This window comes from Oryzias latipes, chromosome 2, assembly GCF_053564925.1.
Source record: "Oryzias latipes strain Hd-rR chromosome 2, Olatipes_Hd-rR_3.1".
Lineage (NCBI taxonomy): Eukaryota > Metazoa > Chordata > Actinopteri > Beloniformes > Adrianichthyidae > Oryzias > Oryzias latipes.
In genome coordinates this window covers 26,480,427-26,507,901 of record NC_136238.1, presented here as the reverse complement: position 1 = coordinate 26,507,901, position 27,475 = coordinate 26,480,427, and the positions used below count along the sequence as shown (strand labels likewise).

General features: G+C 43.2%; 1 protein-coding gene across 1 annotated transcript; it reads right to left on the bottom strand.

Moving 5' to 3' along the window:
• Window positions 1-859: 859 nt before the first annotated feature.
• LOC144987975 (NACHT, LRR and PYD domains-containing protein 12-like) lies at window positions 860-13,970 on the bottom strand. The gene is made up of 4 exons (XM_078937910.1): window positions 12,675-13,970; window positions 5,023-5,199; window positions 3,704-3,877; window positions 860-3,387 (listed from the first exon to the last, which is right to left on the bottom strand). The coding sequence occupies exons 1-4, from the start codon at window positions 12,908-12,910 to the stop codon at window positions 3,375-3,377; spliced, it is 600 nt and encodes a 199-aa protein (XP_078794036.1). The 5' UTR covers window positions 12,911-13,970; the 3' UTR covers window positions 860-3,374.
• Between the last annotated feature and the right edge of the window lie 13,505 nt (window positions 13,971-27,475).

Below are 27,475 nucleotides of genomic sequence, written 5' to 3'. Positions count from 1 at the left end.
GCATCATCCAGCTGAAGAAGAGGAGGAGCTTCTGCTGCCTCAAAGAGGAAGGTGGAGGAGGTGAGAGGCTGCACTGGAGCTTTGGACCAAACCCTGTGATGGATGAACAACATCTCCAGGCTGTTTCCAGCCTGACCAGGAGGATCAGAAAACAGCAACAACTTCTCCTCCATCAAACCATGATGTCACCACCAGCAGGTGGAGACAGATATGAGCAGAAATTCTCTAGTTGGCTTCAGATTTCAGAGTTTCCCAAACAAGCAGTAGCACAACTCCACTTTTCTCTCCAAGCCCATCCTCTGAAATCTGATCTTCTGAGGGACGAGAACACATGGAGACTGAGACTACCGGAGCATCACTAGAAGGACAGTTGGACTCCCCTCTGGAAAAAGAAGGCTTGAGCATGTTGACGTGACAAACTCCACATTTCTTCTCTTTGTCAGGAGTTGGGATGCTAAAATTGATGTCATTCATTTTCTTTTCCACCTCATATGGAGCAGAAAACTGTGCCTGTAGGCTGGAAGCAGGCAAAGGCAACAACAGCAACACTTCCTCACCTGCACCTGTTGTTGTTTGTGTGTTGATCCACAAACACATGCTGTGAAGAGGAAGCTGCAGTGAAGGCAGCCATGTTGGAGCCTCACACATGTTCTCATTAGGATCAAATGAACCAGTGTGTTTGAGACTGAAAGAAAGACTGAAGGACAAAGAAATATGAAGATTCATTAAGGATCAAATCCAGACTTTATTCATGTCTTCAGACAAAAAAGCTGCAGACATTTTACAGACACAATTGAGGTTTTTCAACACTTTTCTGACCAAAAGATGCAGTTCTGGACACAGCCAGAAGGCGCGCCCTTCTCATTTTTAATCCAAGTTCAAACTACAGACCTGACTGATTTGGTTTGGTTTTTGTTCTTTTAGTCATCATGTATGAAGACATCAGACCTAGAATTACAGAAAAAATAATAAAAATGTTTCACAAACTTATTTTAATAAATTAAAAATGTATCAATTCAGTCTATTGGAAGTCATTTGAAGTGAAGCTGTGAAAGTGACCACATTTGTTCAACAACCTCATAGCAACAAGAAACAAAGCAGATTTCTCTCCAAAGAAGTTTTTTTCCTCCGTTTTCCATCCAAACAAAGACAAACAGATGTTCTGTTTGGCAGAAATGTGTTTCCACCCAGAGGAACCTGCAGCAGCTGCTGATCCATCAGAAGATTCTGGACCTGCAGAGACTTCCCACACAGCTACCTCTGCCTCCAAAGAAGCTGCTGATCTGCATGGAGAGAGAGAGAGAGCTCCAAGTCTCTGCAACCAAAGCAAAGAAGCAACCAGAGAACAGAAGCACAGAGCTGAAGCAAACATCCCAGAACGTTTGCTTTGGGAGTCCCACCTTCAGTTTGATCCGCTTCAAGACAAAGTCCCACATGAAAGAGATCAAAGTGAGCTAACCAAGCGCTTCATCCAAGAGAAGCAGCTCCAAAGCACAAAGACTCCGTCTGGTTGCAGGAACTCTGGGAAAGAAGGAGCAGGAGGAACTCCTGCAGGAATCTCTGCAGGAAACATCAGCTTGGAAAGAAGAGCTGACTCAGCTGAAACATCAGCTAACATGTCAGCAGTCTGTGGCTGAGACCAAGTCAACACTCCTGCAGCGCTCAGCTGCAGCAAAAAGACACCCAGCAAACGTGGAGAGAGAGAGAGAGAGACAGAGAGAGAGAGGGAAGCTGCTGTCAGTGCAGAGAAAAGCAGGACAGCTGAAGCTCCCAGACTCTCAGCTGAAGGAGTCCTCTGGACTTTTTCTCCATGTTTTTCCATGGTGACTCTGGAAATCTGCGATCCATTGAGAATGTCTTTATGTACTTGCCGTGCACGTGCATTATCCCAGGGTTACCAAGTCAAGCGTAATTATGCCAACTCATATCCGGTCTTTTGGAACCGACATACCCGAGTAAGCAAGTTCAGGCGGATTTCAGCCAGAGTTCAGGGTTAAAGTCGGGCTAGTTTAAACATGCCTCCTGGAATACCCCCCTGGTTATTTTGGTGGAGTTTTAACCACCAAATGTGGTGTTTTTTATGAAGAGTTCTGGATCTTCCCTCAACGTTTGAGTCTGTTCCTGCATTTGGGTCATCCTGATATACCGTAACAAAGCCTCTTTTCTGGGCTGCAGAATCAGCTGATTCAAGGTGATTACGTAATCACGTCCCTACTGTGCAGCGCTGCATCTCAGTGTGAGGCTGCTTTCTCCACATAAGAATCCGCTGGGATTGTGTCAACTCTTGAATAGTTACTGGAATAAAAAGAATGTAAACACTGGAGATAATGTAAGGATTCAGTGGTTTGGTTTTCTTTGTAATGTTTCAGGTTTCCTTCTTGTCAGTCACTCCAGTTTCAGGTTCATGATCCAGAGCTGTCTTCAGTTCAGTTAATTGCCCTCAGCCTACTTAAGTGTCTTGGTTTCTGTTCATCCTGGTCAGGTCATCTGCTCTGTTTTGTCACCGGTTTGTTTCTCCCCATAGTTTTGTCATGTTTCAATTTGTTTATTAAATGTTTTATTTCCTGTCACCAAGCTTGGTCTCCTGCATTTTGGGTCCCCCCCCACCAGTTCCTGACAGATAAAGCCCCTGTGTCAAAGCTCATGTGTTTTTTTAAACCCTCACTCGGGATCAGAGGTTGCAGAAATGGAGAGATACCTCTAATGTTAAAGCATTTCTGGTTTTGACTTTTATTTTTAATTATGCTACAGAAATGCTTTCATCAAAGTGATTCTCTGCATCCAGAGGCTGTCACTCTTCACTAAGATCCACTCTGTTCATTCATGTCCTCTGGAGAAAACAGGCTTTCAGACATTCTAGAAAATGAGGAGATTCAACTGGATTTAGATGAAACCTCTTTGCAGCTAAAAATGCTGTCAGCATGAAAAAGAACAGAGGTTTAGCCATAAAACACCAGAGAAAAATGTGAAAAAATTTCAGTCAGAAAAATGTGGAAAACATCAATCAAACCAAAACTCTGGTCTTTTAAAGAGAAAAGCGATGATCTAGAGAATAATCTGTTTTTCTCCAGATCCTGGAGCTGCTGAACATCTGAATCCAACCCATGTCTCAGATCAACACTCCAAGTTTGAATGAGGAGAGGAAGTGCAGTTCTCCATCAGTCCACCGGGGGAGCTGCAGCACAATAACTGAGGGACAGTGGAGCTGAACTCAGATCAGTTCCTGTTGCAGCTCTGACACTCATCTCCACTTCCTCTGATTCCTCCATCACTCTGCTCTCCACCTCCCAGGAACACCGTCCAGTCACAACATCTCTGCAGACCAGCTGCTGCTGCTGCTCCTCTCTGCTCCTCCAGGAGGAACATCAGACTCTTTAGTACTCCCACCTGCAGAGAGAAAGTAGAGAGACAGAGATGAAGGAGTGTCTCCTGATCCTGGTCTGTCAGTCAGTGATGCAGCACAGCAGCAGAAAGAGCAGCAGGAGCTTCAGTCCTGTTCAGAGCAGCAGCTTCCTGTCATCTTCACCTGTTGGAGCTTCTGCTGCTCTGATTGGCTGACTGTTGTCCTGAAGCCTGACCTCATTCTCCTCAGAGCTTCACTGAGAAGCTGCAGCTTCACAGGAAACTCTGGATCTTTGCTCTCAGACTAACTTTAGGACCAAACATCTGGAAGCAGCTGGACTGACTCCAACCCTCTACTGACCTCAGAGTCTGCAGTTTGGAGTTTGGATTCTCCACCAGATCTTGGAGCTGCTGAACATCTGAAGACTGAAGGTTGTTGAACATCAGGTCCAGTTTTGTCAGGTGGGACGGGTTGGACTTCAGAGCTGAGACCAGAGCAGCACAGCTGGTCTTTGACAAACTGCAGTTCCTCAACCTGAATCCAGAACAAATAATTGAGTTTAAAGACAAAGTTCATGTTTTTCATCCTTCACTTCTTCTAAAGAGTTCAGAGCTGAAGAAGATCAGAAAGTTTAGAAAAAGTCCAAAGATGTGAAGCAACAGCAGCAGATCAGAAGAGTCCAGCAGAAGCAGAGAAGAAGAACATTCAGGAACATTCAGGACAACATGCAGCTGCTTCAGGAAAGAAGTCCAGATGTGTGAAAGTCAAACATCAGCCTGTGGCTGCATCCAAACCAACTGATGTTTCTGCAGCAACAGCAGAAAAAGTCCACTTCCTCTTTCTGCTCAGCTCTTCTCCAAACAGCACTGAATCATGGGAGAATTTCAGCAGCAGGATGCTGGAAAGTCTTCCTCCCAGTTTTCAGGAGATGATCTTCCAGTCCTTCTCTGCTGCAGCCCTTCAAGCAGAGACTTTCAGCTCCAACAGATCAAAGCAGAGAGAAGAAGGAAGTGATGAGGAAGAGTCAGCAGCAAATGTTGGACATTGATCCCTGATCCATGACTTCAGCTCTGAATGAAGAGTCAGAAGCTGCTGGGAGCTTTGATGGATGATGTGATGATGTTTGTGGATGAAAAGGTGAGGATGTTTGTGGAGGATGTGTCTGTCAGAGCAGCATCCAGCTGCAGCATGACTCTGTCACTGTCTGCTCACAAACAGCAGCCGCTGGACTCTCAGCTGCATTTGCTGAAACACAGCAGCAGGACTCAGAGTGCATGTGAGCGTGCACGGCTGCTTCTTCTGCACGCGCTTCAAAGGAGTCTGTTGGAGCAAAGACACAAAGAAGAGCTGATGGCTGCAAGCAGGACTTTGTGGAGCACAAATGTCAGCAGACAGCTTTGGAACAAGCAGCTACAGGAAGAAAAGAAGAAGTTCTTCTGCAGATCTTTGAAGAGAACAAGCAGCTGCAGGAAGAAAAGAAGAAGTTGTTTTGCAGATCTTTGAAGAGAACAAGCAGCTGCAGGAAGAAAAGAACAAGTTGTTTTGCAGATCTTTGAAGAGAACAAGCAGCTGCAGGAAGATGCTGCTGCAGATCAGAATCTGGACATTTCTGCTCACTGTGGGTCAACACAACTTTGTCATCATTTTGATCTGAACACAACTGAAACATGGAGTCTGACCTCAGAGTCTGCAGTCTGCAGTCTGGACTCTCCAGAAAACCACACAGATGAAGAACTCCTGAATCCTGCAGGTTCTGGTTCCCGCTCAGGTCCAGTTCTGTCAGATTGGACGGGTTTTTCTTCAGAGCTGAGACCAGAACCTTACAGCTGATCTTTGACAAACTGCAGTTCCCCAACCTGCAATCAGACAGAAAAGTGTGTTCAGGAGCAATGATGCAGCTGGAAGTTTTGGATACCGTAATTTTTGGACTATTGAGCGCACCCGATTACAAGCCGCACCCACCCATTGTCACGTGTTTAACTTCTTTTGTACACACACATGCCGCGTCAGTGTACAAGCCGCATGCTTCACCTAACATGCTCAGACTGACAAATAACGCCCTGACTCCCACACATACTCATTAGCACATTGTAGGAGCAGGAAGCATTGTATCAGCTCATGTGTTTGAATACACCCAAATCCGCCAAACAGCATGGACCTCTATTCTGTTCACAAGTTCCTCAGTGATGGTTTTTTTTATTTTATTTTTTGTTACTTATTGACAATCTAGGTATCATACATAAAATTACAAACAGTAACCATATAATCAACATTACATCCCTCAGTTATAATGAGGAAATTTACATCCGCGATTCCCCATTTCCCATGAGTCTTAGGGGCTAAAGGCGGGTCTAACCTTGCCACACTGTTGTCAGTGTTTAAAGAAGGAGCAGCAGTGGATGGAGGGGGAGAGTATCTCTCCTTTCACTTGTGTCGCGGCAGCATTATGGTGGTATGGTATGGCATTATGGTGGGGCTGGTTAAAAAAACACCAATAAAATAAAGCAGCGGCGACTGAAAAGCATGCGCCTCAGCGCGATACGCGCGCCATCGCGGGGCGCGTGCTTCAGAAGTTTGATTCCACAACAAACACTGTTGCTCCGCGGACGCCTCTGCTCTCCGCGCTCGCCAAGCGTGCTCTTTATCTCCCCTTCTCATCTTCTTCGACACCCCTTGACAGAGCTGCTCCAAGGAGTAGCGCTTCGTCCCCATTGCGCCGATGGAAGGAGCAAATCGTGTCTGTGCAGAGCAATCGGACTTAATACTGAACGTTTTGTGGATGAGGGGCGAGAGACGATGCGTTGTTACGTGTGGGAGCCTTCAGACTGCCATCGGCCCCGCAGCTCAATGTGAACGAGAAGCAGAAGAACATGTGTCCAGCTCACACGGAGGCTGTGAGCTTTTCAATGCAAAATTTAGCTCAGTCATTAGAAACCGTTAAAACGACCACGTCAATTTGTGTTTCCAGTCGTGTCCCAACAAAATAAAGGCTGATGTTATTCCCACATATTTACGTGCAGCCAAGCTGCAGATTGCAGCTTTTCCCGCATCGACTCATGTTCACCTGACCATACTTCCGGCTTCGTTCTGGCAAATAAAGCACTGACCACACAGATTAGAAATAAAATGAGCGAACAGGCGCTTCATAATAACCATAACATAGCAATAATAAACGTACGTTTAAAAGATCATCTTGTATATTACGGAGCTGCTAATAGATGGACTAGTGTCACTATGACTCAGAGGTAAATTCACTCCTGAGCATGCGCTGTTCTCTTCGTCGCACAGCAGAGCGCCTTTTCCAAACCCGTTGGTGATGGTGGATTTTTTTCACGCTGCTTTTAACTTGAAAGCTGCATCATATTGTAGTGGCGATCACGTGCACGTTGGGTCTAATGGCACCAAAGGATTCTGGGATGCGGCTGGGCATGCGTGTTTCGTTTTGTTGAACCATGACAGAAGTGTCTAAGACCTGAAGTCAAGTCCATGCTGTTTGGCTGCTAAAAGGTGTGTTCAAAAATAAGTGGTTTGTTGCTTGGAATAGGATAGAGTATTCAACCCATGCTCTGAGTTCATAAGCACATTCATGGCGGCCGTCAATTAAATCCATAAATTAGCCGCGTCACTGAATAAGCCGCAGGGCTGCAAGCGCAGGAAAAAAGTAGCGGCTTATAGTCCGGAAATTACGGTAAATAAATCTAATGGTTTCAGCTGGAAAACACAAAATGTTTTCATGCTTAATCATTAGTTTTTTTTTTTTTTGTGTATTGTTTTTTTTAAGAGACCTCCACTCTGCTAATTGTTTCCAGCTGGTTCTGCTGGTAGTCTAAATCAGGGGTCATCCCCCAGGTGGCCCCCAAGGGCAACATAAGTCGCTTGCAGGACTGTTCTAAAAATAAAAAAATTCACCATTGAGCTGCTTCTAAAGTTTAATTTCATTGTGTTGCTATTCTGTTTGAATCAAACTTGCATATGTATAGATTTAAAAATGACAATGTCTTAAAATATGGTCATTATACAGAATATACATTGTACAAGTATCCAGTTATACAGTAATATTCATGATATTACTTCACATATTCAGATGCTGCGTTAATTTCTAAGGAAGGAGGTTGGAGATGAAAAACACGCCGTTCTGTCAGCTTCCAACAGCTGCTTCCAGTGATTCCTGAATCCTATGACAGAAGTTTGTGTCTGCATGACATCAGCTGATTCGGAAAACAGCTGGAAAATATCCTGACACGCTAAAGAAGATAATAGTGGAGAATAATTATAATCTGGATGAATGAATGATGGATGAAACCCGCTGCTGCTGCTGGTCTGAGGCGCTGTGCTCGACGCTTAAATCACTGCAGCATCTCTGGTTCTTTACTGAAGGAGGAAACATGGACTCCTGGTTTAAGGCACAGAGAGACACTCCTACTATGGTTCAGTCAGCTTCTCTGAATAAATAAATGAAACTGTTTATGCTGATCAATAAAATGTTCTTTACATTTTAATAAATGTTTCACAAAGCATCAGAAATGAAGGTTCTTGATGAGGAAGGATCAATTATGGACATTCTTCAGCCGCGTGAACGTTCAAACATCACTAAAGCTGACCCAGACTTCCCATAATTCATCATTCATTCCAGCGTTCTGCGCTAAAGTGATGGCTTTGAGCACGTGATGACTCCCACTGTGGAACCATCAGCAACATTTTCTCTGGATCTACAGAGACTTTCCCTCTGAGCAGTCGCTGCTGAACATTGTTTCTGCATCTGAGACTGAGACAAAGTGGAAGAAAAGTGACGTCACAAACAGACTTGAACTAAAACTAACAAAAAAAAGATCCCAAACACTGTCAGTGAAACGTGGCAGAGTCATGGGAAAGAGGAATTAAAATGTGTTCAATCATACATGTAGAAGTTAGAATTTAATTAAAAACGCTGCAGATTTAGTCTATATTTCAAAATAATATTTAAAAATATGTACACTGATTTTTCTTCAGCATTACTTAATTGATAATCATGGTACAACATAGTGAAAATGGGACATTTTTCTATGAAATGTAGAGATGCAAGGATCATCTGAAAATGTAACCATTACTGAGATTAATTAAGGGCTGAATATTGATGTCTGTTTACTGCCTTGATGTTATTGTTGAAAATTATTGTGAGAAATCATTAAAGTGATGAATCTTTTCACATTCATGAGTTTAATGAATCATTATTAATAAACAACTCTGTATGACTCAGTACCCATGAAGTAGCTCTGAGTGTAGAAAAGGTTGGTGACCCCTGGTCTAAGGATTTCAGCTGGTTTTGATGCCCCCAAAGTTCCTGTTTATCATTCCAGAACCCCCTGCCCCATGAGAGTGCTGCATCTTTATTGTCAATGACATAATCAGAATCAGAATCATTTATTGTCATTGTACACGGGGAATACAATGAAATTGCAGCAGCCTTGGAGTGAAGAAGTTAAATAAAATAGAATAAAAATAGCAATAGTATATTTACAACTATTAACAAAAAAAGTGGACAATATGTACAGAAACTGTTAATTATTAAATATTTGTGGATAAAATGGAATGGAATGAGATGAGTTGCTGTGAACACACCATAATAAATATTGAGTTATTTCACAGTAGGGTTGTTGTTTTTTTTGTTATTATATAATTATTATTCGTTATTTTACTTTATTACATTATTTAATTTATTTCCCAAATAATGATTCATCCGCGATGATCCAGTATAAACTGAGGGAAGTGACCTTAAAAAAAGGAAAATAAACAGTAGTAAGACCGAAGTAACAGAAGTAGTCCGCTCCTGCACTTGATTACTCAGGTGGAGCGAGCGACCGTGTCTCTAGCAGAGCAGACGGACTTACAGCTAACTCTTCTAACCCTTAGAAACCGTTCAAACAATCATGTGGATTTGTGTTTCCAGTCGTGTCTCAACAAAGTAAAGACTGATGTTATTCCCACATATTTACGAGCAGCCAGGATTCAGATTGCAGCATTTCCCGCATGGATACATTTTATGTTCATGCTAATGTTGTTAGCCTGTATTATTAGCATACTGCTAATAACACCGGTTTCTTTCCGGCTCCGTTTTCCAACAGAAGAAGCACTGACCACACGGAATAAAATTAAAATGATGAGCGAACAGGCACTTAATAATAACCGTAACATAAAAGCACGTTTAGAAGATCATCTTGTATATTACCGAGATGACATATCTCGAAGTGGGGGGCTGTTGACTTCGACTGGGGACATTGTCGGGCAGTGGAAGGAATACTTCGAGGATCTCCTCAATCCCGCTGACACGCCTTCTTTTGAAGAAGCAGAGAGCGAGGACTTTGGGGTGGGGCTGTCTATTACCCGGGCTGAAGTCACTGAGGTAGTCGATGAGCTCCTCGGTGGCAAGGCCCCGGGAGTAGATGAAGTTCGCCCTGAGTACCTCAAGTCTCTGGATGCTGTGGGAATGTCTTGGCTGACAAGTCTCTGCAGCATCGCGTGGCAGTCGGGAACTGTACCACTGGACTGGCAGACAGGGGTCGTGGTTCCCCTCTTTAAGAAGGGGGACCGAAGGGTGTGTTCCAACTACAGGGGAATTACACTCCTCAGCCTCCCTGGGAAAGTCTATGCCAGGGTACTGGAGAGGAGAGTCCGTCCGATAGTTGAACCTCAGATTCAGGAACAACAGTGCGGTTTCCGTCCTGGTCGTGGAACAGTGGAGCAGCTCTATACCCTATCTAGGGTGCTGGAGGGATTGTGGGAGTTCGCTTACCCAGTCCATATGTGTTTTGTGGATTTGGAAAAGGCGTTCGACTGCGTCCCCCGTGGTATCCTGTGGAGGGTGCTCTGGGAGTATGGGGTCCGGGGAGCCTTACCGAGGGCTGTCCGGTCTCTGTATGACCGGAGTAGGAGGTTGGTTCGCATAGCTGGCAGTAAGTCAGACCTGTTCCCGGTCCACGTTGGACTCCGGCAGAGCTGCCCTTTATCACCGGTTCTGTTCGTAGTTTTTATGGACAGAATTTCTAGGCGCAGCCAGGGGCCGGAGGGGATCTGGTTTGGGGACCACATGATTTCCTCTCTGCTTTTTGCAGAAGATGTTGTCCTGTTGGCTTCATCGAGCCAAGACCTCCAGCGTGCATTGGGGCGGTGTGCAGCCGAGTGTGAAGCGGCCGGGATGAGGGTCAGCATTGCCAAATCTGAGGCCATGGTTCTTGACCGGAGAAAGGTAGTCTGCCATCTCCCGGTGGGTGGAGTCTCCCTGCCCCAGGTGGAGGAGTTTAAATATCTGGGGATCTTGTTCACGAGTGAGGGAAGACCGGAGCGCGAGATCGACAGGCGGATCGGAGCGGCGTCCGTAGTTATGCGGTCGTTGGATCAGTCCCTTGTGGTGAAGAGAGAGAGCTGAGCCGAAAAGCAAAGCTCTCAATTTACCGGTCGATCTTCGTTCCAATACTCACCTATGGTCATGAGCTATGGGTCATGACAGAAAGAACGAGGTCCCGAATACAAGCGGCTGAAATGAGCTTCCTCCGTAGGGTGGCTGGGCGCTCCCTTAGAGATAGGGTGAGAAGCTCGGCAATCCGCGGAGGGCTCGGATCTCGATAGGACGGGCTCGATAGGAGCCAGTTGAGGTGGCTCGGGCATTTAGTCCGGAAGCCTCCTGGACGCCTCACTGGAGAGGTGTTTCGGGCATGTCCCACTGGGCGGAGGCCCCGGGGAAGACCCAGGACACGCTGGAGAGACTACGTCTCTCGGCTGGCCTGGGAACGCCTTGGGGTCCCCCCAGAGGAGCTGGAGGAAGTGTCTGGGGCGAGGGAAGTCTGGGCATCTCTGCTCAGTCTGCTGCCCCCGAGACCCGGTTCCGGATAAGCGGAGGAAGATGGATGGATGGATGGATGGAGGGATAGAATCCAAACCATTATCATGTTTTTAGGCTGTTTTTGTTGATTTTGGTTCATGTTTTGGTCATATCGTTCAGCCTGATCTGGTCTGTCAGATCGTTTTATGTTGTTATTACCGGGGAATCAAAAGAGTGCTGATAACACTAGGAACTACAGATCCCATAATGCAGTGCTTCAGCTGCCGTGCTGAACTGTTGAGTTGTGCAGCTTCCCTGGAACTCAGAGGAAAATGAGATGGAGGGGATGATCAAAAGGGAAAATCCTATTTCTGGACATGTTCAGCGTGATGACGTCAATCTGCATCTCTGCTTTATGACTAGCGCCCCTTAGTAGTGAAAATCACAACCACACTTATCTCTGAGAGATCAAATAAACTGGAGAAAATTTGACACAGTAATCCAAGATGAACTCTTACTGCGTTAATCCAAACTAGCTGATGCTGCTGCAAGTTATTGTGAAGCTAGTCCTCACCATGCTGAAGAGAACAGTGGATTCTGAATACACACAGCTGGTTCGATATGGAGGTCCGTATGGGGATCTGATTTCTATCAATATAAAATTGTTTCTTTATTTTTCTACAAGGCAGAGCCCACAATCAGCTTGGAGGACTGGCCGCTTCAGTGGTGGTCAAACATCAAGTACCTGGAGACAGCAGCTCCATCAGTCCCTTGTCAGAGAGGATTGTCCCTCTCTGGACATTTGGTTCAGAAAAAGAGAGCTTCTCTCTCCTCTGAACAGATCAGGAGGCTTGTGTGTTTGAGGAAGTGGCTCAGTGCAAAGAGCCAGAAATCTGGGGGCAGCCATCCATTTGTTCCTGCAGTTCAGCAGAAAAGCAGAAAGCTAGTGCAGAACATGGAAGTCTTCTTTTACTTCCATTCTTGATGCTCTACACAGACAATTGTTCTTTCGTGTGGATTTGGACTTCATCATTTTTTTTTTGTCTGCAGTCATTTCTGGTTTTCAGTGACTGAATGATGCACTGACCAAAGAACACTTTGTGTGATTTTATTGTTCTAGTGACGTTCAAAGGAAGTGTCTGTTCTAGATTCAATATTTAAAGATCTTTTCAAACTATTTTCTTCATACAGATTTGATGTAGAATCCTTTGAATGGTTTTCTGAAAACTGGAAGCTGAAACTAATTTGGACGCCAACTTGAACTTTCTACAGGCCGATCTGTGAACATTTTTCTGACATGAAATGGATTCGTGTTCTGAAATAGGTTGGAGATCCTGATATACAAGATCCTGATTGAAACAGATCAGTTTCTATCAATCATGAGAACAATCAATTCAGTTGATAAAGAAAATCTGAACTAATCATCAGTTTGTTCCAAACACGGCTGTAGACAGAAAATCTTCCAGAGAAACATCAGAAAGTTCTTCACCTGATCCGTTCTTCTCATCCTTCAGGGAGTTCAGCTTCTTTACTGACCTCAGAGTCTGCAGTCTGCAGTCTGGACTCTCCAGAAAACCACACAGATCAAGAACTCCTGAATCCTGCAGGTTCTGGTTCCAGCTCAGGTCCAGTTTTGTCAGATTACACGGGTTTTTCTTCAGAGCTGAGACCAGAGCTAAACAGCTGATCTTTGACAAACTGCTGTACTCCAACCTGCAATCAGACAGAAAAGTCAGACAGACCCGCCCTGATGACAGACTGACAGATGACATTTTCACTGTTTGCTCATTTCTTTTGGATTTGGACCCAAAAACATGATCATGAATGAAAATACAATAGATTATAAATGAAATTAAAACAGACAAGGAATTGAAATGTCATCGATCATCAGGAATTATTCATGACTACATATTTACAATCCAATAGATTTAAAGCTTCCATTTCAAAAATGTCAGATTTCAAAGACTAAATAAAGAGACACAGGCTGTGTCCAAATTCCCGTCCTACTCCCTAACTCCTTGTTAGGGAGGACTGTGAGGACGGTGGACTCTTGTCTCTGATTCAGGTAGGAGTTTAACATCAAACAGGATGGGGGGGTCGGTCATGATACAGGGGAGGAGGAGAACGAGATGTGACTCCACTTGGCAGATGTTCCACATTTATTCTGTTGATGATTCATATTCCAAGTGAGTCTGCAAACAACTAAAGATCCTCTCATCACTACACAAACAGCACAAACTGACCTGCTGTCAATAAAATAAAGTCCATAAAACAATAAAACTGAGTCTGTCATTATGAACATAAACTCCTCTATCTATCAAACAAAAATTCATTTGGTCAGCTACTCAATACTGAGAATGAACTGAAGAAGTAAGACATGGTTCTGCTGCTACGGGCCATAATTAAGTTCTGCTTCAAAATTACAAAGGCTCAAAAGACGATGAACACCTGCAAATTTTTGGGATTTTTATTTTCTATTTTTAGTGACTTATTTATTTCCTTCTGTGATTGTTATAATTGGTTATTGAACAGCAGTTTAAAAAAATCTATATTACTTATAATTTTGTTCTTAATGGTTAAGATTTTCAAAATGTTAAAACAGTTTTACTCAGTATTCAGGACTGTGTTATGTTTTTATATTGTATTGTTCTAAATGTTGTTTTTTTGTATTCTACAATTGTTCAATAAAAAATAAAATAAATAAAAAACATTATTAAAAACTATATGTAGTGCAGGAATATCTAGTGTCCTGGATTTTAAAAGCAATTCTAACACCGTGCTCACTACTTTTTATTTAAAGGGTGAATATGAAGACTTCTATTTCACAAAGTGAAAATCTATTTAATATGAGCGTTTAGTGATGATCATTTATGAATCCACTGAGTTCTGAAGATAAAAACCTGAATGGTTAATTTCAAAAAATATTTAAATACTTTTTGGGGGTAAAAATGTGAATAATTACCCAACCAAAAATATTAAAACACTGTAATTATGGGAAAATGTATTGAATAAATGACAGCAAAACATAAATGTCTCCTTTTAGTCTCTATCTAGATTAAAGAAAACTCTGGTTTCCATCCAAATGACGAATACAGCGGGGAAAATAAGTATTGAACACGTCAACATTTTTCTCAAAAAATATATTTCTAATCGAGCTATTGACATGAAATTTTCACCAGATGTCGGCATCAACCCAAGTAATGCACAAATAGAAAGAAATCCAAAAATGTATGCCCATAAATGAAGCTATGTGTAATAAAGTCAAATGGCACAGAGAATAAGTATTGAACACGCTTACTGAAATTTATTTAATACTTAGTGCAAAAACCTTTGTTGGTGATTATTGCCTCAAGACGCCTCCTGTATGGAGAAACCAGTGGAATACATTGCTCAGGTGTGATTTTGGCCCATTCATCCACACAAACTGCCTTCAAATCTTCAAGGTTCCGGGGGTTTCTTCTGTGATCTTCAGTTCTTTCCAAAGATTTTCAATTGGATTCAAGTCTGGTGATTGACTGGGCCATTCTAGCAGCTTTATTTTCTTTTTCTTCAACCAGTTGAGTGTTATCTTGGCTGTGTGCTTGGGACCGTTGTCTTGCTGAAAGATCCACCCTCTTTTCATCTTCAGCAGCCTGGCAGATGACAGCAGATTCGGATCAAGAATGTCTCGATACTTTTCTCCAGTCATTATTCCTTCAATGATATGAAGTCTACCAGTACCACATGCTGAAAAACAGCCCCACGCCATGATGCTCCCACCTCCAAACTTGACTGTTGGTATGGTGTTTTGGGGGTGATGTGCGGTGCCATTTTTCCTCCAAACATGTTGTGTCTAATGACATCCGAAGAGTTCAATTTTGGTCTCATCTGACCAGAGTATCTTCTCCCAGAATGTCATGGGTTTATCCAAATGTTGTGTCGCAAACTCCAAACGTGCTTCTACATGCTTCTTCTTCAAAAATGGAGTCTTGTGTGGTGTGCGTGCATGGAGGCCATGGCGGTTGAGTGCATTACTTATTGTTTTCTTTGAAACAACGGTACCTGCTAATTCCAGGTTTTTCTGAAGCTCTCCACGAGTGCTCCTGGGCTGTTGGAGAACCCTTCTGATGATTGTTCTGACTCCTCTGTCTGAAATCTTGCGAGGAGCACCTGGCCGTGGCAGGTTTATGGTAATGCCGTGTTCTTTCCACCTCCGGATGATGGCCCCAATGGTACTCACTGGAACTTTCAGAAGTTTAGAAATGCGCCTGTAACCAATGCCTTCAGTGTGTTTTGCAACAATAAGGTTGCATATGTCTTTGGACAGCTCTTTGCTTTTACCCATCATGCAATGCTTCTTGTCTAACACCTTGTTGGGTGAGAAAGGTGAGAAACCTTTTTAAAAGGCATCAATCAGGACTATACCAGCTGATATTACTTTGCACTAATAGGGGGCAGGTTACCCTTCTGAATACTGACAAACTCCAGCTGCTTTCTTGGCTTGCCAGACCTTTTTACCCCTCCTTTTCTTCATGTGTTCAATACTTATTCCCTGTGCCATTTCACTTTATTACACATAACTTCATTTATGGACACAAATGTTTGGATTTTTTTCTATGTGTGCATTACTTGGGTTGATGCCGACATCTGGTGAAAATTTCATGTCAATAGCTTGATTAGAAATATGTTTTTTGAGAGAAATGTTGACGTGTTCAATGCTTATTTTCCCCGCTGTAAATGTCTCCATCAAAGACAGACACATTCATTCATGTTTTCTGTTTGTCCCTTTCAGGGTCACAGGGCTGCCAGAGCCCATCCTGGCCACTTATGGGCGAAGGCAGGGGACAGCCTGGACAGTTTGCCAGTTTGTCGCAGGGTCACACATATCACACACCCATGCACACTCACATTCACACCTAGGGTCAATTTTGAATAACCAATAAACCTATAAAGCATGTTTTTGGATGGTGGAAGGAATCCAGAGTCCCGGAGAGAACACACGCATGCGCTGGGAGAACATGCAAACTCCACACAGAAAGGTCACCCATTGTTGTTCAGGTCTCCATGTCAATAGAGGCAAGTGCGCTAACATGCGGTCAAAGGAATTCTCCATGCAGGTTAAAGGAGCCATCATTAAGCTGAGAAAACAGAAAAAAACCATGCTAGAAATGGCTGCAGTGTTAGGAGTGGCAAAATCAACAGTGTGGTACATCCTGAGAAAGAAAGAAAGCACTGGTGAACTCAGCAACACAAAAAGACCTGGACGTCCACGGAGGACAACAGTGATGGATGATCACAGAATCATTTCCATAGTGAAGAGTAACCCGTTCACAACAGCCAACCAAGTGAACAACACTCTCCAGGAGGTAGGCGTATCAATATTCAAGTCTACCATCAAAAGAAGACTGCATGAAAGTAGATACAGAGGGTACACTGTAAGATGCAAGCCACTCATAAGCCTCAAGAATAGGAAGGCTAGATTGGACTTTGCTAAAAAGCATCTCAAAAAGCCAGCACAGTTCTGGAAAAACATTCTTTGGACAGATGAAACCAAAATCAACCTCTACTAGAACGATTGCAAGAGCAAAGTATCATCAGTAAAACCTTGTGGAGGCAGTCTGATGGTCTGGGCGTGCATGGCTGCTAGTGGCACTGGGACACTAGTGTTCATTGATGACGTGACACAGGACAGAAGCAGCCCAATGAACCCTGAGGTGTTCAGAGACATACTGTCTGCACAGATCCAGGTGAATGCAGCCAAACTGATTGGACAGCGTTTCAGAATACAGATGGACAACGACCTAAAACGTACAGCCAAAGCAACCCAGGAGTTTATTAAAACAAAGAAGTGGAATTTTCTTGAATAACCAAGTCAATCATCAGATCTTAACCCAATTGAGCATGCACTTCACTTGTTGAAGACTAAACTTGACTAAAAATGCAATCTTTTTGTTTAACCCATGGAATAAAAGCTGAAAGTCTGCACTTCAATGGCATCTGAGTTGTTTTCAAAATCCAAAATGGGTACTGAATTTTGTTTCTCCTTTACTGATTTGTGTTTTAAAAAGTAAAATTAAAAAAACAAAAAAACATTCAACACAGACACAAAATTGGGAGCACATCCTCTCTGACTTCTCCACCTTAAATTTCAATAAGTCCAAGTTCAGTCCAGATTTACAGACAATTATCTTCATCCACACTGAGGGTCTCAGCTGTTTGGGTGGAAGTGCTGCCAAGTGTCAAGCAGTAAGACGAAGACAAGAGATGCGTGATCAGAAGCACCCATTGATAGAGGTTACAGAACTGTAAAAGTGGAGTTTTCTTTTAAGATATTCTGGTTAACTGAGGTTTATACATTTGAAGATGTACAATACCCAGTGAAGTTGACGTCGGAAGGATGGGAGAAGCCAGGACAGCTGTTGATACATTAAACAGTGATGAGTTCTAAATGGAAAATTGAGAAAAAAAACTACACAAACTGTTATAAATAATATTCAGTGGTCGAAGATTTGTTAGAGTGGTGTTTTGACATATTATGTCATCATAGTCTAAAGTCGGGATAATCAGTTGTGAGATAATTGAATCGGTTAGTTCAAAAGGGGCCCAAGTCCAAGAGGTTTGTTTTTCTAGGAAATTATTTTAATTGCATAGCTTAAATGGAAGCTACACCAAATGATTCATACTTTACCCAGATTTAGTACCAATTCATAGCTTACAAACGCTATAATATGAAGCACCTCACGTTTATAATTTCAGAGGACTAGCAAACTAAACTCTCTGGACTTGGACCCTTCTTGAATAAAACAGGGGTGCTACCATATTGGATAACTAGTGCTGCCATCTATGGGATAAAGCTAAACCCATGCAAGAGAGACCCAGGTCCAGGAATTTGCATTAATGCATTTTAAATGTCAAGCATAGTCAATGACCTGAGACTTGTTTTGCACATAATCAGATAGCTTTTCCCTAGAACACCATAGAACATATTATTAGAGTGGTGTTTTGATCATCTCTATTTTGAAAAATTGTGGACTTGGGCCCCTTTTGAACTAACCGATTCAATTTTCTTCCTGACTAAGATACTAAAATAATGGATTTATAGATAAAGCAATTTTAAACAATAAGAAGTTGTATGGACAATGCCTGTATAGCAGCCGATCATGTCGCGGCCCTCGGAACCCTCTGGTACACAAAGAAGGCGAATATTAGAGGCTCTACTTCTAATTTTATCTGCATCTTCAACTTTCTCAGCCAGGTAAGAATTCTGTTTCTCCTGTATTACTGGTCACTTGCTGTATGTCACTTTGTTGTTTTTTGATGTCTTTTTTTCTTGTACTGCAGCTGACAAAAGTTATTTTCCCATTTTGGGATTAATAAAGTCTTCTATTCTATTTTCTATTCTATACCTTGCTAATAATGCTAACTGTGTCATGCCAATTATTCTAATGATGTTATGCTAATTATGCTATGATAATGATGAGAATGGTGTTGTCAGGTGGGGAGGGCTGGTGAGCATGAAGGACCCAGAATGCAGAGACGGGAGGCACACAGTTCAAAAGCAAGGGGGTTTAATCTTAATAAAAAGCGCTGCAGAGTAGGATAACAAAACAAAAACTCACTGTGGGCAAACCATGAACAAGGCAGAAGGGAGTCAGGGACGAGGAGTACCCCCCCCTCAAGGAACCGCACCGAGGTTCCAAAGTCAACCAAGGAGGAGGGGGCCTGTGAGAAGAACTTGGAAAGGCAACAGAGTACAGGGAGGCCGGGCTTGGTACACCAGCGAGTCCGAGAAGAGTCCGGAGGACGGCCGGGAGGCCGCGCTGTCTGGCGAGGCAGGTCTGGAGGACGGCCGGGAGGCCGCGCTGTCTGGCGAGTCGGGCCAGCAGTCGAGCTCCGGCAGGTCTGGCCAGCAGTCGAGCTCCAGCGGGTTGGGTCAGCAGTCGAGCTCTGGCGGGTCTGGCCAGCCCAGCAGTCGAGCTCCGGCAGGTTGGCCACTCGTCGGTCAGGCATGGAGACTGGGAGCGGCATAGCAAAGTCAGGGTCAGGCCATTCAGAGTCAGTCACTATATGGCCAAAAGGGCAGGGGGGTCAGACATGGAGTCCACGATAGGCATGGTAAAGTCAGTGTCGGGCTGTGGTGCATCGGGGACCCTCATGGGAGCCGGGACGGGTTGGGGTGCGTCCTGCACCCTCCTGGGAGCAGGGACAGGTCTGGGTGCATCCAGGACCACCACTGAAAGAGTCTGTGGTGCGTCCGGGACCACCACCGGAACAGGAAAGGGACTTTGAAGGGGGCGGTGATGACGACGACGACCCCCCCTCATGGCAAGATGGCTCCCCTTCATAAAAAAAGCGGCAAACTGGGCCTGCAGCGACCACTCTCTGTTTGAAAGAAAATAACTTATGATCATAAAAATATGTAGATTATTTTAACTTTAAGAAATCTAGTATGAAATTATTTATGTGAACATGACACATGTTTATACTTGTCCTGTCCCATACAGGCCAGGTTACATCTCCATTTCCATCTCTATCTTTACTTCTTTCCCTTGATGGTGAGCTGCCCGAACGAAAAGAACCAACTAGTACTGCCAACTAACACCTGTGTGGTAAGAGGCGCAGCAGCCCTGTCTTTTCCCCCACTCAACAATCCTACATTGCTTTCATCAAAGGCACAGTGCATCAGTTTTTCCTGGACAATCAAACCCGGACTACATCTTGAAAAAACAGCGACCTGGTGTCGGAAAATCATGAACTATTCATCTTGTAATCTTTGTAAATGTGTATATATTGTGAATGTCTTCTTTTGGGGTTAAATTCACTGACCAAAAATATAAACGCAATACTTTTGTTATTGCTCCCATTTTTTGTGGTATGAACTCAAAGATGTGAAACATTTTCCACATACACAAAATAACCAGTTCTCTGAAATATTGTTCACAAATCTGTCTTAATCTGGGATAGTGAGAACTTCTCCTTTGCCAAGACAATCCATCCCACCTCTCAGGTGTGCCATATCAAGATGGCACACCTTGATATGCACAGGTGTGCCTTAGACTGGCCACAAGAAAAGGCCACTCTGAAATCTTCAGTTGTATCACACAGCACAATGCCACAGATGTCGCAAGTTTTAAGGGAGCGTGCAATTGGCATGCTGATAGCAGGAATGTCCACCAGAGCTGCTGCTAGGGAACTGAATGTCCATTTCTCCACCCTAAGCCGTCTCCAAAGGCGTTTCCAAGAATTTGGCAGCACATCCAACAGGCCTCACAACCGCAGACCACGTGTAACCACACCAGCCCTAGACCTCCACATCCAGCAGTCCACCTCCAAGGTCATCTGAGACCAGCCACTCGGAAAGCTGCTGAAACAATCGGTTTGCATAACCACAGAATTTCTGCACAAACTGTCAGAAACCCGTCTCAGGGAAGCTCATATGCATGCTCGTCGTCCTCATCGAGGTCTCGACCTCACTACAGTTCGTCGTCATAACCGACTTGAGTAGGCAGATGCTCACATGCGATGGCGTCTGGCACGTTGGAGAGGTGTTCTCTTCACGGATGAATCCCGGTTTACACTGTTCAGGGCAGATGGCAGACAGCGTGTGTGGCGTTGTGTGGGTGAGCGGTTTTCTGATGTCAATGTTGTGGATCGAGTAGCCCATGGTGGTGCTGGGGTTATGGTATGGGCAGGCATGCGTTATGGGCGAAGACCACAGGTGCATTTCATTGATGGCATTTTGAATGCACAGAGATACCGTGACGAGATCCTGGGGCCCATTGTTGTGCCGTACATCCAACAACATCACCTCATGTTACAGCTTGATAATGCACGGCTCCGTGTTGCATGGATTTTCTTGCTAAAGGAGTAGTGCTCACTATCACAGATTTAGACAGATTTTTGAACAATATTTCAGAGAACTGGTTATTTTGTGTGTGTGGAAAATGTTTCACATCTTTGAGTTCATACCATAAAAATTGGGAGCAATAACAAGGTCAGTGTATATAAATATTCACTTCTTGCACCATAGCCTTTATCTTTGTGTGTTGTTTAAGCTCTTCACCTCCCTCCCTGAGACGAACCCTAGATCTTCGAACACCAGCCTTAACTCAAATATCTCTTAATTAAATAAAATCCCTAATTTATAAGTATCTCCATTCGGGCTGCTCTCCATTGCCTGAGACATTCACTGAGCACACTGTCAGTTGGGACCTTGAGCTTGATGTATTCATGCATCTTGGATGTTTCATTCTGGATAGTGGCTTCTACGCTCACTAGTCCTTGGCCTCCTTCCTTGCGGCTAGCATACAGTCTCAAGGTGCTGGATTTGGGATGGAACCCTCCATGCATGGTGAGGAGCTTTCGTGTCTTAACATCCGTAGTCTGTTTCTCTTCCTTTGGCCATCTTATTGTTCCTGCAGGGTATCTGATAACTGGCAGTCCGAAGCTGTTTTTTGCCCGGGTCTTATCCTTGCCATTGAGCTGGCTTCTCAGGACTTGCCTTACACATTGGAGGTATTTAGCTGTTGCAGCTTTCCTTGTTGCCTGCTCCAGGTTGCCATTTGCCTGTGGAATTCCAAGGTACCTGTAACTGTGCTCAATGTCTTCTATTGTTCCTTCTGGGAGTGAGACACCTCCTGTCTGGACTACCTCGCCTCTCTTTGTCACCATCCGGCTGCATTTTTCGAGCCCGAATGACATCCCAATGTCAGTACTGTAGATCCTGGTGGTGTGGATCAGTGAGTCAATGTCACGCTCGCTCTTAGCATATAGCTTGATGTCATCTATGTAGAGGAAGTGACTGATGTTGGCCCCATTTCTGAGTCGGTATCCATAGCCAGTCTTGTTGATTATTTGGCTGTGGGGGTTCAGACCTATGCAGAACAGCAGAGGGGAAATAGCATCACCTTGGTATATCCCACATTTGATGGACACTTGTGCAAGTGTCTTTCCATTGGCTTCAAGTGTGGCTTTCCACAGCTTCATCGAATTTCCTATGAAGGCTCTTAGAGTCCTGTTGATGTTGTACAGCTTCAAGCATTCAGTGATCCACGTGTGTGGCATTAAGTCATAGCCTTTCTATGTAATCAATCCAGGCTTTGCACAGGTTGGTGTGTCGTGACTTGCAGTCTTGAGCGACTGTTCTGTTGACCAGGAGTTGGTGTTTGGCTCCTCTGGAGTCTTTACCAATGGCCTTAATGTGTTGCTCATGTATTGATCCATGTGCCTATTAATCTTTGTTGCAATGACTGACATGAGCTTCCATGTTGGGGAGGGACAGGATTTTTGGCCGGTAGTTGGATGGGACTGCACTCTTTGAGGGATCCTTTTGGATCAGAATTGTTCGCCCTTCTGTTAACCATTCGGGGTGAGTCCCATCTCTTAGCAGCTGATTCATTTGTGCTGCCAGGCGCTCGTGGAGTGCGGTCAGTTTCTTTCTGCCACTGTGATGGTTACTGCATTTTGTTCAGGGAGGTTCCTATATTCTTTTCTCAGAGAGACCAGCCACTGGGCATCGCTGTTATGTGCTGTCTCTTTTTCCCATATACTTTTCCAGTACTCCATTTCTAGCCTTGCTTGGTCTGATCGGCTGTTTTGACCCTGTCACTGAGCGTACACTTTTGCAGGCTGAGTTGCGAACAGCCTGTTATCCGTCTGGTTTCTTTTTTTTATAACTTAAGTTTTATTTTTCATTTTTTGTAAACAAGATATAGAACAATTGTACATGACATCAAACGAATTAAGTCTTACAAACAAAGAGAAGAAAGAAAAAAAAATAATAATAATTTATCCGTCTGGCTTCATTGTCTCTTGTGTACCTCTTTAGGCGGCTGCTCAAGGCTAGGAGCCTTTGTTTGGCAGATTCCAGTGCTTAAGGTATGGGCATCTGGCTGTATCTCTTAGGTACTTGCTTTCTTATTGTACCTCTTTGAGCCTCTGTCCGCTTACTCACGTCTCTACCGAGTTGCCTTGATACTTAAGAACTGCTACACTAGTTCTTAAGTCCAGGCTGCAAATCAGGCGTTTATAAATCACATGCTGAAATTTAAACCAGTTGAACTTTTTCCCCAATCAGGGACTCAGGTTTGGTAGTGACCGTGGGTAGCATCTGTTTATAACAGGTAACTGCTAACTGTTGTAAACATGATCCGGAAGGACAAATTAATCGCTGTGATTTTTAGCCGGATGGATTAATATGACACCGAGATGGACATTTATAGAAACAGATCAGTGAAAACAAAAGGCCTGGAGCAAAATTTGAGAGAACACCACTGTGCATTAACCACGCAAAGTTTAAGTTCATCCACGGCTAAATTTTGTTAGCACATATTAGCCTAATCCTAACCATTCTTCTGGTCCAAGCTGCCTAGAATAAAGAACTGGCTGCACAGTTTTAGAAAATCAGGAGCGAATAGTCACTTAATAATAATCATTAAAAAAGAAAATTCATGTTCAGAAGATCATCTCACTCTATGCTGCAGCTTTCTTTGTTTACAAGAGAACTCAATATTTCTTCTAAGGTAGTTTTGGGTGTTTTAGATCGTTCTGCTTATGTCAATATGATTTATTGCGATGGAAATTGTGCCGTATGTAAATGTTTGTTTTAATTGGATAATGTTTTTCTGGGTCCATGTGGACAGTTCAATTCTAATCCCATCTTTGATCTGGTCAAAGATGTTCTGCACACGGAACCACGGTTAATGTTTTGATGTAAAAAGTACTACTGTGTATGTCAGAAGTATGTCATTTGGTTTTGTACGCTCCACATAGCAGTTCATGATTGCAGACAGAGGTGTGGCTTAATATGGGCGGGGTTTTTCATTTTCGATTTGAAATGGTTTATTTCAAGCAATCAAATAGGAATAATACACAAAAAACAACACAATCATCAGTTATACATTCATAGAATAACCAATCAAACTTTGAATAATTAGACATATTAATAAATATTGCTTGAAAGGGAGTGGAAGAAAGCGAACTTATATAATCCCACCCCTGTTCTACTGTAACCATTTTATTACATGATTTATCAATATCCGGTTCCTAGAAAGCACATGACAAAGATGAATTAATAATAATAATAATAATAATAATAATAACTTTATTTGTATAGCACCTTTCCAGATAAAAATCACAAAGTGCTTCACAGTACAACACGATAAAACAACAGTAAAACACAGTAAAAACACATGTTAAAAAGAAATTAAGAAAAAGCTATTTTAAAAAGATATGTTTTTAGCTGCTTTTTAAAAGAAAACACTGAGTCCACAGATCTGAGGCTGAGAGGAAGAGAGTTCCAGAGGGATGGGGCCACCGTGGCAAAGGCTCTTTGGATTGATTACATAGAAAGGCTATGACTTTAATTACTTAAATTATTTTGTGAAAAAAATAACTTTTAGAAATCAACATCGCAATGAAGTATCCAAAATATGTGCAGATTATGTTACTTATAAAAGTCATTGACAAAAATACTATATCAGTAAAATAGACATAACACTGTTTCAGGAATTTTCATAGAAAGATTTGGTCAACTATCAAAAGTTAATAATATGAACAAAATTATGTTTCATTAGAAAAAAATCATGAATAAGCTTATCATTTTTTTTAAACAAGTGAAGTAATATAATTAATTAGTATATATATAAAATATATGTATATATATATTTTTTATGACAAAGTAATACTATGCAGTAAAATAAAAAGTAAAAAAGAGTCCATATTTGTCGAAAGACCAAGGCTGGTATTTCTTCTTCTTTTGCTGATTAACAGCAAAGTTTATAGTTCTCTTCGATGTTATGTCTGCAGACATTAGATTCAGGTCCCTATCCTTCTTCAGCTGATATCAGCGGCGGTGAAAGTTGAGGTCAAGTCCGGGTTACTCCCGGGTTAGGAGACTTCCGGGTTAGCATGACGCTGTGACGCGGACCGGCTCGAGACCTGGTGGAAAATAAGATGATTTAATCCTGGGAAACTAAAACAAAAAACAAGCCAGCGGAATATCTTTTTTCTCTCTTTTTCTTCTTTTTTGGGATAAATACACCGTCCCAGTGTCATTCCCCCCCCCCCGATTTTTTTCCAAAGAAAACTCCGAACGTCCTGGAGAGCTGCAGCAGCGAGGAGGATCTGGACAGCCTGACAAGCTACATCGACGAGCAATACGAGCGTTTCGTCATGGGAAAAACCCCTCAGTCAGCCAAGCCAGCCGCCCCCACCAAGCGGAGCCGACCCGAAGAATCACCGGGAGCTTCTCCACCGAATACGGAGTTTGAATATAACGCGTGGGATATTCTTCTTAGCATTGATGCAAAACTATCCAGCTTCGACAGCCGTCTTTCCCTCCTGGAAGTTCTTCACCGGGAATTTCAAGAGATCAAGGATGCTCTAGAATTTTCCCAAAAACAAGTGGAAACCCTGACCGCGGAGAATTCAGCGCTGAGGGAGTCGGTAAAGTCCATCACTGATGGAATGAGCCAACTCTCTGAAGAAAATAAGAAGATCAAGGAGTCCATTCTGGATCTTCAATCAAGATCCATGAGAGATAACCTGGTGGTCATGGGAATACCAGAAACACCAGAAGAAAACGCAGAGGAAAAAAATAAAAACTTTATTCAAACCCAGCTAAAGCTTCCAGAGGAAAAAGTTAAAACCATAAACTTTCACCGTGTGCATCGCATGGGAGCAGTGAGACCTGGGAACCGCAGGCCCAGACCCATCGTGGCCAAGTTTGTCCTTCACAAGGAGAAGGAAGAGGTGAGGCGCCGTGGCAGGGAGCTCCGGGGAACCGACTTCAGGATGGATGATCAGTTCCCCAAAGAAATCTTGGAGCGCCGAAGGATCCTGTTCCCCATCAGGAAGAAATTTCTGAGCGAAGGGGCCCGCGCTGTCATATCTGTGGACCGACTCTATGTGAATGGACAGCTCCACCGCGACCCAAACGTCACTCCCTGGCTATTCTAAATCAGATATGTATCCACACCCTTTACACTCTCTGCACAAATGTTAGTTTATGCTTATATGTGACACACTGGGCATAACTCACGGGGCATAAAGGTTTCCACTTTAGGTAAAATCACCACCAGTCTCCTCAGCAGCTTCAAGCCTGTTCATGATAGGTTTGTTCTGTTTCTACCCTCCCTGTTTCCTTATTTATCCCCCCCTCTGCACTCCTTTCCCTTTTTTCTTTTTTCACACACTATTCCCTCCCCCTCACCTAAGCTGCCACATAACTCAGCCACTCTACAATAGTACTGATCTGCACAACACACTCAGACACTCAGGATGTCCAGCATTACATCACATGCACTGTGCATTACACATTAAGCCTCATAGCAACATCAAGCACACAATTATGTGTAAATATATACTCATTTTTGCCTCCATCAATAACATACAGTTTCTAGCATTCACCTCAACAGCAGCATGTCCACCCTAAGGTTAGTTACTTGGAATGTGCATGGAGCTGGAACCAGAGAGAAGAGACTGAAAATAATGAGCAAATCAAAAGATCTCAAAACTGATTTTGCGTTTCTTCAAGAAACTCATATGTCTAGTTCCTCAGTGAACATTCTCGCCACAGCAGATTTTCCCAACGTTTATTCAGCCTGTTATAATTCTAGACAGAGAGGAGTAACAATTATGATAAATAGGGAAATTAAATTCACAGAAACTAGTACAGTCATAGACCCAGAAGGAAGATTTATAATAGTCACTCTTTCCACTCAAAATATGCAGCTGTGTTTAGCTAATGTGTACGCCCCCAACGTAGATGACCCTAAATTCTTTCATTCCTTCTTCTCTGCGCTATCTGAACATACAGACAAATCGCTAATCATTGCAGGTGACCTCAACATGTGTTTAGATCCAGAGATGGATAGGCTAAATAATACAGGAAATCTTAGAATCTGGCAATCCACAAACACTGTTAAACAGTACATGGAGGATTTTGGTCTTTGTGATGTTTGGCGTTTATTCCACCCCACGAAAAGAACTTATACCTTTTTCTCCACAGTTCATCAATCATACTCCAGGCTAGATTATTTCTTGGTTAACAGCTCCTTGTTGAGCATAGCTACGGAAGCACAGATCCACCCCATTACTATCAGCGACCACGCACCAGTTTCCCTGACTCTTAAAAACAAAACATCACCACCTTCATTAAGGAGCTGGAGGTTCAATACATCGTTGCTCAGAGACCCTAACTTTATAGATTTCTTTGCTAAAGAATGGTCCTCATATCTTCAAAATAATGACCACCCAGGTATTTCCTCGTGCCTTTTATGGGAGGCCGGGAAAGCAGTCATGAGAGGAAAAATAATCGCCTTCTCATCCCACAAAAAAAGAAAAGAAAACTCTAAACT

Excerpts from the sequence above, each read along its gene's own strand:
- LOC144987975 (XM_078937910.1), bottom strand. The coding sequence starts at position 12,910 with ATGTCATCTGTCAGTCTGTCATCAGGGCGGGTCTGTCTGACTTTTCTG. Across the intron at positions 5,200-12,674 it reads TGCAGACTGCAGACTCTGAG|GTTGGGGAACTGCAGTTTGT; the intron begins GTCAGTAAAGAA and ends GTCTGATTGCAG. Across the intron at positions 3,878-5,022 it reads TGCAGACTGCAGACTCTGAG|GTTGAGGAACTGCAGTTTGT; the intron begins GTCAGACTCCAT and ends TTCTGGATTCAG.